The sequence below is a fragment of the Pantherophis guttatus genome, chromosome 11 (genome assembly GCF_059756535.1).
Source record: "Pantherophis guttatus breed Tessera chromosome 11, ASM5975653v1, whole genome shotgun sequence".
In the NCBI taxonomy this organism is placed as follows: Eukaryota; Metazoa; Chordata; class Lepidosauria; order Squamata; family Colubridae; genus Pantherophis; species Pantherophis guttatus.
Genome location: NC_142073.1, coordinates 26,064,904 through 26,075,883, shown reverse-complemented (window position 1 = coordinate 26,075,883; position 10,980 = coordinate 26,064,904). Strand labels below are relative to the sequence as shown.

The window sequence follows — 10,980 nt, the reverse complement described above, 5'->3', positions numbered from 1 at the left end:
TCTGGATGGTGTATACACGTTCAACTCCCTCAGGCTGTTCATCTCCTTATCTATGGCCTCCTCCCATCTGTCCCTTTCCTCTAGTGGTAACTTAAGGATGTCCTCGTAGGAGTTGGGTGTTGTGGTGCCTGTGTGTATTGAGAGTATGTAATCGTCGAATCTCTTAGGTAGTTTGTTTCTGTTGTGTCTTATGGGCCTGCTGGGTATTGTTTCTGAGTCGTGCATGTGTTGGGCCTCCCTCTCAGTGAGTGCATCTACTTTTACCTTTAGGATGGGGTGGTTCTCTTTCCATTCTTTGGTGTTTACCCTTTTGTGTTTGGGTTTTTGTTTCTCGTGTGTCTCACTTTCGGTTGTGTCTGGTTTGTTATTGGTCCTAGCATTGTCATCAGTTTCTTGCCCGGGCAGTATCTCATTGAGGTGTATTCTTGACCAGTTTGTGTTCTCGTGGAACACAGTTGATCTGGACACGACAAATCTGTTGTCTTTGTCGATGAACCTGTAACCTTTGGTTCCGGACTCATACCCCATGAATCTTAGTCTCCTTGACACTTTGTCCCCTTTTCTCCTTAACTGTTTGGGTATGTGTACATCTGCAGTTACCCCAAATATGTGCAGGTGTGCTATCTGAGGCTTCCTATTGTACGTGACCTCGTAGGGAGTTTTGTTCACTATGCTTGACCATATTCTGTTCAGTGTGTAGTTTGAATATGTGAATGCCTCTGCCCAGAAGTGTTGCCCTAGTCCGGCGTCTTCTAAGACGCACCTTACCATTGTTTGTAATACACCATTCCTGCGTTCTGATACTCCATTCTGGAATGGCGAAAACGGAGAAGAGGAGAAGTGTAGTATCCTGTGCTTCTTTGTCCAATTGGAGAAGTCCCTTGATAGGAATTCTGAGCCCCTATCTGTCATGATTTGTTTTATTTTTACGTTATGTTGAGTTTCTACCCTTTTGTAGAACTCTTTAAATTTTTGGAACACCTCACTTTTGTGGTTGAGGGTGTATACAAATCCGTAACAGCTATAGTCATCGACTATGGTTAGGAAGAACCTCTTCTTGTATTTAATAGAGGGTCTCATAGATCCCACCACGTCCATGTGAACTAATTGGAATATTGAGTTGGTGGTGCGGGAGGCCTTCTTGGGCCTTGGTTTGGTTTTGATTTCCAAACATTTACACACAGAACACTCCAAATAATTTTTACAGTTCTTTAATGGCAAGCCATTTGAGCATTCATTCATCTTTTGTACCGTTGGAAAACTAGCGTGGCCTAATTTTCTGTGTAGTAAGTGGGCGTACCCATCATGAATGGGTTTGCCAATGTGTGGTTTCCCTTTGTGTGTTGTGTTTGTGGTGGGTTTGCCTCCTGCAGTGTGTTCTCCTTCACCCCCTCTGTTTTCTGTGGGCGTGCTTGTCTCTTTCTCGTTACTTTCTGAGTTAGTGTTTGAGTGCTGTTGGGGTACTAAGTAGGTGAGTCCCCCTTCTATGATGAGCTTTCCTATGCTTCTCTTTCCTTTGGTCATATATGCTTTCCCTTCCCTGAAGGTTGTTTCAATGCCCAAGTCCTTACTTAGTTTGAGTGTTGCTAATATATTGTGGGGTATTTCTGGGATGAATAGTACCCCCTCTATCTTCCCTATTCCATCTATGTGTGCGCTCCCTTCTCCTTTCACCAATACCTTGTTCTGGTTGGCTACATTGATGTGGTATTCCTTAGGCGTGAATGCCTCCAGTATGTTCCTATTGTTGGTGGTGTGGTTGGTGGCTCCTAAGTCAATGAGCCATGTGTTCCTTCCTTTTGCCTGGGTGTTTGGGTGTTGGTGGTCTCTAAGTTCGTATAGTGACCCAGTCTGACTATCCCTGGAGCTATCCCTATATCCTCTCCTGTCCCTGGGGTTGGGTGAGTCCCTGCGCCTGAACCTGCTTTCTGGGGAGTGCCTGTCTGAGTAACCTGGTTTGCGGCCTTGCCTTTCCCTACGATAGCTGTGGTCCCTGTCCTTCTGGTTTCTGGGGCAATCTCTCCTATAGTGATTCCTAGACCCACAGTTAAAACATTTTGGTTTATCTTGGTCCCTGGTCTGGAAGTCTACCCTTTTTATTGGTCTGCTCTCCCTGTGGCTTGATGAGCGTTCCCTTCTCAGGCTGTCCTCCGCTATCAGCCTGTTGGATAATGTCTCTAAAGAGAGGTGCTCTATGTTGAGACTATCCAGTTGCATGATAAAGTTCTCCCAACTGTGGTCTAGGGAGTTTATGATGATGCTTTTCATGCTATCATCAGAAATGGTTTCCCCCCTTTGTATGAGTTCTGCCCTGGTGGTGTTTAGCTTGAGTATATGCTCCCCCATGGGTGTCCCTGCCTTATGCCTGGCTGAGTAAAATTCCCTGGATATTTTGGTTGTAGTGGCTGCACTCTTACTGTAAAATAAATTAAGTATTTTTTGTAGTATCTCTGCCACGGTTAAGTGGCGGCCAAGACTGGGGTAAATGCTGGGTGACAAGCTAGACATTAACAGATAGTAAGCCCTGTGGTGCAAACAGTCAATCTCAAAAGTCCATGGCTTCTTGGGTGGGTCATCAAATAAGTACAACATATTTTCTTTCAGAAAAGCAATTTGTAGTTGGTGGTTCCACTCCAAAAGATTGGACCCATCTAATTTCAATTTGTGATTGTCAGCAGTAAAAGTTATGTTACTTACAGTCTGGTGCTGTCCATGGTTCTTTATGTGAGTGAACTCGCAATATGCTGGGGGAATGCTTGTTGCCAGTCTGAACTGACTTATCTCTATGTTCCTTGTACTTATCTCTATGTTCCTTTCTCTTCCTGTAGGTGGGGACTGGGCATGCGCGAGGCTCATTTCGCGCCGGAGGTCGTCTGGTGAGGAGCTCCTTGTTGCTGCTCTCAGGCCTAGGCCTAGGCCTGCCGGTGGGGGGCTGGGCTCGCTCCTGACGGGCCCATAGCCCTCCCTGGACGTCAGATGCCATGGCTGGGCCCCTGCATCTTGGGCGAAGAGTGGAAGAAGGCGAGGAGGCGAGGCGGTCGCAGGTCGAGGATCCCTGGAGACGGCGGCGGTGGCGGCGGTCATAAGTCGAGGATCTCCCGGATTCGGCGGCGCAGCAGCGGCGGCGGCGGTGGATCCTGGACGATGTTGGAGGGCCTCCAGATGGGTCAGGAAGCCTGGTGGAGGCCGCATGATTGGTGAGTTGTTGTTTCTTCTCCTCATTCCGCGGCCTAGGGAAGTTGGTGCGGCGGGTGGCGAGTGCGAATCCTGAGGGTATTCAGTCCTGCAGGCGGCCGGGTCTTGGGTGTAGTTTTTGGGGTGCGTTGTCCCGCGTGGTGTCTGCAGGTGTGCTGCAAGGGTTCCGGTGGCTACCCTGCTGCTCTTTTGGGGGTGCTGAGCGTCGGTTTGTTTCTTCCTGGCTCCTGGGGGCTTGAGTGTTGAGCCGAGTGCTGCGGCCAGGTTTCGGATTGATTCGTCTGCTTCGGGCTCGATGGGTGAGCCCCTGCAGGCTTGCGATCTTGCTTGGGTGTTGTTTTTGGGCTCTTCCCCAGCAAAGTTGGGGTTCTCGCTGTTTCCCGCCATTCGATTTGAATCTCGGCTTCCCATTGGCTGTTGGCCATTCCAAGATGGCCGCCGAGAGCATGGCGCGGAAATGAAATCCTCTACGTCCAGGGCTTCAGCTTGGGGATACCTTCCTCTTGCCGGGCTGGGGATTTCTTTTCTCTGTTGCTGGATGCTCATCGTTGCTCCATTGCTTTCGAGTAGGCTTTGGAGTTTCGCGATGAGCTCCTCTTTGCTGGCAGTCGCTTCCATCATCTCCAGGATGGTGGATCGGAATTCTTCGTTGCTTGGTGGCCCTGCCCTTTCGCAGTAGTAGATTTCTTCTCTTGGCCCTTCGTCCCTGGGTTGTGGACTCGGGTTGTAGTCTCCATCACTTTCTGTTGTGGTGGTCCTTGCTGTGGCACCTTATAGAGCCTGCAATTCTTTCATCTGCTTGATGTAGGCTCTGGTGGCCATTCTTTTCTCTGCCTCTGTCTGGGTTCTTGATTCTGCCATCTCTGTGAGTTGTGGGTAAACCATCCTCTGCTACCAACCTGTGACTGATTTCTAGGATCTTACCCAATAACTCCAAACACAGGATGCAGTGAGCCAATGCTCTTTATTGATCAATGTTTCTTTTACAGGTATTTGGCTGGAAGTGGCCCCTGGACTCCTGGACCATGTCTTAAGTACCTGGGAGGCGGAGCTAAGGTAAGGAGGGGTCAGGGGAGGATCTAGGTGGATGTAGAGTTAACCCTTATCATACCTGGGATGGTGAATGGTGGGCATTTATACATAACAAATGGTTACATGGAGCTCCAGAATGTATAATTTCAGATAGAGGAGTTCAATTTACCTCCCATTTTTGGAAGGAGGTCCTAGGGTTGATAGGCTCCGCACAAGGGTTAAGCTCCGCCCACCACCCCCAAACTAATAGGGCTTGTGAGAGAACCAATTCTGTTTTAGAACAATATCTGAGATGTTACATAAATTATCAGCAAGATAACTGGGCAGATTTACTGCCATTTGCAGAGGTGGCCTATAATAACTCCATACATAGCAGCACAGAGTTTACCCCTTTCAAGGTGGCTTCTGGCCAAGATTTTGTACCCATTCCAGAGTTGCCTCAGGAAAACCCACGAAACCCCTCCTTGGTTGATTGGATCGAACAGTTACGTGCCACTTGGTCTGTAACTCGCAAGGCACTGGATGAAGCACATCGGGCTCATAAGGCCCAAGCTGATAAGAAGAGGGTTCAAGCACGGACTTATAAAGTTGGTGATATGGTTTACCTCTCCACCAAATACTTGCAAACTACCCAAAAGTCTAAAAAGCTTGGACCCAAGTATGTGGGTCCTTTTCCGGTAGTTCGGATCATTAATCCAATCACAGTACAATTGGAGTTACCAACAAATTTGAAGCGAATTCATCTGGTGTTTCATATAAGTTTGCTAAAACTGGAGCATTTGTCCCTTTTACATCCAGACCAAGAACCTCCTCCTGTCCCCATACTAATCGAGGGGGAACAGCATTTTGAGGTCAAAGAGATCTTAGACTCTAGAAAGCATCGGGGTAAGGTGCAGTATTTGGAGGCCTGGAAACGTTTCCCATTATCTAAGGCTGAATGGGTGAATAAACGAGATGTTTGAGCTCCTAAGAAAGTACAACTGTTTCACTCCAAATATCCTGATAAACCGTAATCTGTTTTTTATGTCATGCTCTATTTCTGTGATCATCTGTTTTATGTCATTTTGGTTTCTTGTAGGAATAATGCCTCTTCTGCAGGAGGGCCGAATGTCAGCCTCCGCTTTCTTGCTCATTGCTTACTTGCTCAGCTGCCATGAAACGGGGGGAGGAGGGAGCTATTGGAATTCTTGGGAGGGGGGAAGCAAATTGGAGGAGAAATGGAAGTAAAACTTTGCTGCAGCAATTTTCTTTGAAGCTGGCTGATAATGTCTCCAGGTCAAGGGTCATGGCATAGCAAGAGGATGACACTGCCAGTCGTTTGCTCCCACATGACCCCCTGGAGAACCTGTGGATTGGATGATTTACGATGGACACTTGGGGGAGATGCTTTCTGTGATTTTCGCGCCTTTGCTTCAGACCTTGCTTTTCTTTGACTGCATTCAGTTCTTATCCAGGAAAAGTTACCTTTCTCTATGAAAATGGAGTCGGGGGTTTTCTTTCTTGGATAATGAAAGGAGGCCGTCCTGACACCATCCTATTGGTCAATTGTTAGATCATTACTAAAATGTTTATTAGATTCTTTGTTTTATATATCCCGCCTTCCACTTCAGTGAAAACGCATAAAGCTTTCTTAATTCTACTGTTTGAGGTTCCTTGGTATTTTTGGCTAGGACCCTTTTCTTGGGGCACTTCAATAAAAGGAAAGAAAAGCTGCACCTTGTCTCTGATGTTCTTCATTGGCTTTGGCATCAGGCTCAGAGCCAAATTGGGAACACAGTGTCTTAGCCACTAGACCAGGGCCGGATTTTCCTATAGGCTAACTAGGCTTCAGCCTAGGGCCTCAAGATAAGAAGGGCCTACATTCAAATTGTTAGCAAAATTAAAATTACACTTTCACTATAGGTGAAAGGGCCTCCTAAGTGGAATAGCCTAGGGCCTCTTTTCATCTAAATCCGGCCCTGCACTAGACCCGGCTGCTTCCTCTGAAGCTGGCTTTATTCTTGTACTGCCTTGAAGAACTTTTAATTTCAAAATATTTTTAAAAAATAAAAAATAGCCACCCCTAATTTATTGGAGTAATGTGGAGTAGAAAAAAAGGGACAAAACATGGCCTAAAGGGAGTCTCAAATGCCAAGTGATCATTTTTTCCTTTTCACTCTTTTTAGCTTCTGCTAAAACTGACACTTTCTGATGTGGCTTACAAAAATAAAGCACCAGTTGAAGCAGCCCATCTGAGGACCCAGAAGCTGGAAAACGGAGCGATACCCGCTTGGCGAAAAGGGGCCTCCGTTCTTCGACTCAGCGGAGCTCTTCTCACTGGGGCCGAGGCAGGAACTCCCCCCGCCCCGCCCCCCATTCCTCCGGCTTCTGGGTCAGCGCCACCCCTAGCGGGAGCCCAAGAGCAGCGGGGCCACGTCGGCCTTCCCGCTCCCGGTTTCGGAGGGCGGCTTCCACTGCAGGGCTGGAGGGGGCAAACCGGAGCCCCGGCCGCTTCAGGGCCTTTAAGGAAGGGAGCGCGCAGGGCGTCAACGGATCGGCGCAGGCAGAGATGGGGGGGAGGACACCGGTGAGCCGGGCGACCCCTAACGTTGCGCAGCCTTGGCCGGGGCGCCCCCGGGGGCAGCACGCCAGCCCTCGACGGCTCCGCTGCCCAGAGCTTCGGCTTTCCTCGAGGGGGAGCGTCGCGCGGCTTAAGCCGGAGCGAGATCCGGGCGAAGAGCTGCCCTTTTCCTCAGCCCTGCCCGGAAGCCCCGCTTCCAAAGCAGCTTCGGCCGAGGGGAAAGCGCTCCTTTCTCGCCGGGCTCGGCAGAGGGACCGGCGGCCGCTTCTCGCCTGGCGCTGGAGCCTCGGCGCAGGACGGCCACCCCGCCCGCTCCGCTCCGCTCCGCGCCGGACGCGCGCCAGGGCCACCGGCAGAGGCAGGCGGGGACGGCGGAGGGGCGGAGCGGCGGCCGCTGGGGGTCTCCGCGGGTCCCCGCCCTGGAGGCTCCGCCTCGCCAACCTCCGACCGGCGCAGCCCTGGCCGCCCGGAGAGGCGCCGCAGATCCGCCGCCGTCGCCGCACCATGGCCGAGCCAGAGGGCGCCGTGCAGTGCCGCCTGCAGTACCTGGAGGACGCGGACCCCTTCTGCTGCGCCGCCTTCCCCGAGCCGCGCCGCCCGCCCAGCTCGCCCGTAGCCGAGGCGCTGCCGCTGGCCGCCCAAGTGCCCGCCTTCCTCCGCCTGCTGGGCGCGCCGCTGCGGGTGAGCGCCGGGGGGGAGGCGGGCGGGAGCTCGCTCGCGTGGGAAGGCAGCCCGGGGCTCCCTCTGGCAGACGCTGCCCGGCGCAGCTGCTTCCCGGGGTCCCCCCGCCGAGCGACCCAAGCGGAGCGGCGGCCTTCGCCCCAAAGGAGCCGCGCGAGCTGAGCCGTCCCTGCCGGGCTGGCTTGGGCGGCTTCTCTTCTGAGCGGCTCGGGTGACGCGCCCTGTCGCGCCGGTTGCTAAAAACAGCCGGGAACAAACAGGAAAGGCCTTTCCGCCGCGGCTCTTATCGCTGCCCGCTGGCTTTGGGCCGCGGAAGGGCCGGCCGAAGAAATGCTGGGCCGCTGAGACGCCCGCCCGGAGCGTCTGCGAAACGGGGCGAGATCTGGGGAGGGCAGAGGAGCCCCGGCCAAACGCCTGCTGAGCAACTGGCCGTTTCTCTGGCCTCGCCAAATGCGCAGGATGGGGTTAATAATGCAGGCAGAAAATCTCAAGGCTGTGGTACACACCTGTTTGTCGCTTTTCCTTGTTTCAGGTTTAACCTACCCAGAAAAGGTTAGCCTACACATAAGAAGACGGTAGCAGGCAGGCTTGGTTAGAGTTGGGCTGAGTTCCTCGTGGCCACATGGTCACCTGTTCTACCTCTTCACTCAAACTTGAGCCCTTCCATTAATCTTGGATGCTGTCCATCTGGACTTATTCATTGACATCCCTTCCAACTTTCCTCAATCTTGCCAAGTGTAATTGTTTTTGTCCTAGTCCATCGTCCACTCCTTGACGTGCGTGATCTTTTGCATGCTTGGTCCTCTTGGAGAGCAGCCAGGGCATTTGATGGAGGACCAACAGACTGCTTGCAGATCCCAGGTTCTTAGTAGCTTCCACAAAATGAATAATTTGGAAGCATCTTATTGTCTTCCTTTTGGTCATTCTTAGTGCCCCATTTTCATAGTTGGGCTTTCAGAGGCAGGTATTACACTGGAAAGATCATTGCTTTAGTCTGATCTCCGTTGCATTCAGATACTTCAGTCTTTATTGAAACTGGGACAAAATATTTTATATAATCAAAACTGAATGTATGAATAAAACATCCATGATTCTGCATAGGTTTTCCCCTAAAATTAATCTCTTTATTTTTCTACCTCTATTTATTTTTCCATTCCTTTTTGTTCAAGTTGTGTGCCATTTCCATCTCTTCCATAACTTTAAGATAACTAAATATGCCTGTTGATATTTACCTCTATTTTTTAAATATTTTACGTTAACTTGACTTGTTCTACTTCCCATTTTTTACTTTCACAAGTCTTATTTCCTTTCTGTCAACCAAGTGGAAGTGGCTGCATATCTCCAAGTGTTCAGTTTTTAGCTTCCTGACATCATCATCTCCAGTTCTGAGTTATTACACGGTAACATATTTATGGCATATGAGACATGGGGGGGAGCAGCCATTGATGTTCTTCTCTTCTGGCTGACCTTGTCTCTACATTTGTTACAGCAAGCAGGTTTGCTCTCTGCAAAGGTTCTCAGAAGAGCAATCGAGGGGTCTGGTTATACCAGCTCATTCCAATGTATTTCACATTCTGTCATGATTTGCACACCAAAAGTCTTGTGTGCTGTCATTGAGACAAAGATGAATTGTCAGCTTGTACTTCTCAGTAAAACTTTCCCTAGGCCAGACTTCTCCAGACTTATTGATGTAGATCTGTTAGCACTTTAACTGCCTCATCCTCACCATTCAGTTCAGCGTATACTTTATCTGCACCGACATCACTGCTTTATTATATCACTTTTATATATTCATATATATGAATATATAAACATTTATATATTCATATCAGAAATACAAACCTCAGAAAAAAACTGAAAAATATATTTCTAAATGAATCACATATTTATCAAATTTATTAGCTGCCCATCCAATCCCAGGGAACTAGAACAAGTTAAACAAAAATATGGAATAAATGGGAATATTAAAATGCTACAGATCCTCTAAAGTACTTAAAAGCTAGATTACTAAACTGCTCAACTAATAAATGTATGCAGTGCAGAACCAGGATTCTGAGAGGCCACTGGATCTCAGCAGGAAGAAAAGAGGTAACAGTCCACCTGCTAAGTGGGAAAGCACTGGTGCTAATTAATGCTTTCCTATTTAGCAGGTTGTCTGTTACCTCTTTTCCTCCCTTTCCACCGCTGTCACGTTCTCTTTCTACAGATGGAAAAGATTTCAGAGCAATCTTTCCAGCTTTAACTTTGCCTTTTTTGGCTCGTCTGTGTTCACCCTCGAGAATTCTTCCTTTAGTTGTAAATTTCCATTTGATCTCTATTTCCCTTCTTCTCCCGGAAGGGTGCCTGCAAACTCCTGCCTCCCTGCTTGCAGGCCCCGATCCTTTTTTGTTTGGTGCTGGGAAGAAATTCTCCTTCAAATCCTGAAATGGACACAAAAGGAGGGAAGCAGGTGGGAGCCAGGCTGGGCACTGAGGTGCGGGTCTCCTGCCTCCTCCCTTCTGAGCAGCTCCAGTTGGATGGGCAGGGGGCTCTCACCCACCTTAGAGCGCATCTGATGGCCCAGGGATGGTCCAGCACCTGAAGAGGTGGAGTTGAGGGCAGGATCTGGCCCTGCCTCCAAAGGAGCCAGTGTTGGGGGCCAATGCAGGCACCACCTTTGCCCGTGCTGGGCAAGGGGCCAGGAGGAATCCCAGAGCAGATGCTCCTTGCTGGGCTTACATCCAGATGTACCTCTTTTGCAGCTGGAGGACTGCGCCTTGCAAGTGCTGCCTTCCGGATACTACTTGGACTTGGAACTTTCGCTGCTGGAGCAGAAGGACGATCTGGAAGCATTCTATGAAGACATCAGGTGAATCCCTGCTGGGGGATTTTACCGCCTTTTCCACTTGCAAACTTCTCTCCTGTGTGCCTCATGCTAGCACATCTGGCACTTTTAATCTGGAAGGAGAAGCACATCTCAATTTGGGGCTGTCAGATGTTGCACTCAATGTGTGTGAGGCAAACATGATGCGCTTACCTATTCATGAGGAGGCTCGGTTCATCGTGCATGGTGCCCACACCTGCAGCTCCTTTCTCCTCCCTGGTCCCAGTTGCTGGCTGCAGGGGAAGGCCTTGCCGGGCACCCTTCTATTTTTACTTTGGTGGTTTGTTGATCAAATTTTTAAACTGCCTATCTTCCTCACTGAGGGACTTTGGGTAGTGCACAAATAAAATATTAAAATATAAAAACAGTGTTTAGAAATTTAAGAAGAGACAAGAATGAATTAAAAATAATGTTAAAAATTAATTAAAAGGAGAGAAGGGCTTTTCAATGGGCTAACCAGCCTCACAGCTGGGTGTTCCCGTGGGCTCCAGGCCTCAGAGCCACGTGGCTGCCTCACATCTGGGGGGGCAGGATATCCCACCAGATGGGGGCAAATGGCCAAGACGGCCCTGTTCCTGGACCCTCAGTCCAAATCCTTTGGCTGACGGGATCTGCAAAATGCCTTTCCTACCTGACCAGGTGAAATGTA

General features: G+C 49.7%; 1 protein-coding gene across 7 annotated transcripts in view; it reads left to right on the top strand.

The window, feature by feature from the left end:
* The first annotated feature begins 4,134 nt into the window (after nucleotides 1–4,134).
* The window catches only part of FHOD1 (formin homology 2 domain containing 1), a 57,064-nt gene continuing 50,218 nt past the window's right edge, over nucleotides 4,135–10,980 (top strand). For 2 of the 7 annotated variants that reach the window (XM_087877149.1, XM_087877148.1), the window contains exons 1-2: nucleotides 6,603–6,793; nucleotides 10,210–10,316. In XM_087877149.1, the coding sequence (XP_087733275.1) occupies nucleotides 6,776–6,793; nucleotides 10,210–10,316 (125 nt within the window). In that variant the 5' untranslated portion in view covers nucleotides 6,603–6,775. Of the gene's footprint in view, nucleotides 4,252–6,602; nucleotides 6,794–7,188; nucleotides 7,469–10,209; nucleotides 10,317–10,980 lie in introns of those variants that run through there. The other 5 variants (XM_034425642.3, XM_087877151.1, XM_087877146.1 and 2 more) reach the window with 4 other exon arrangements.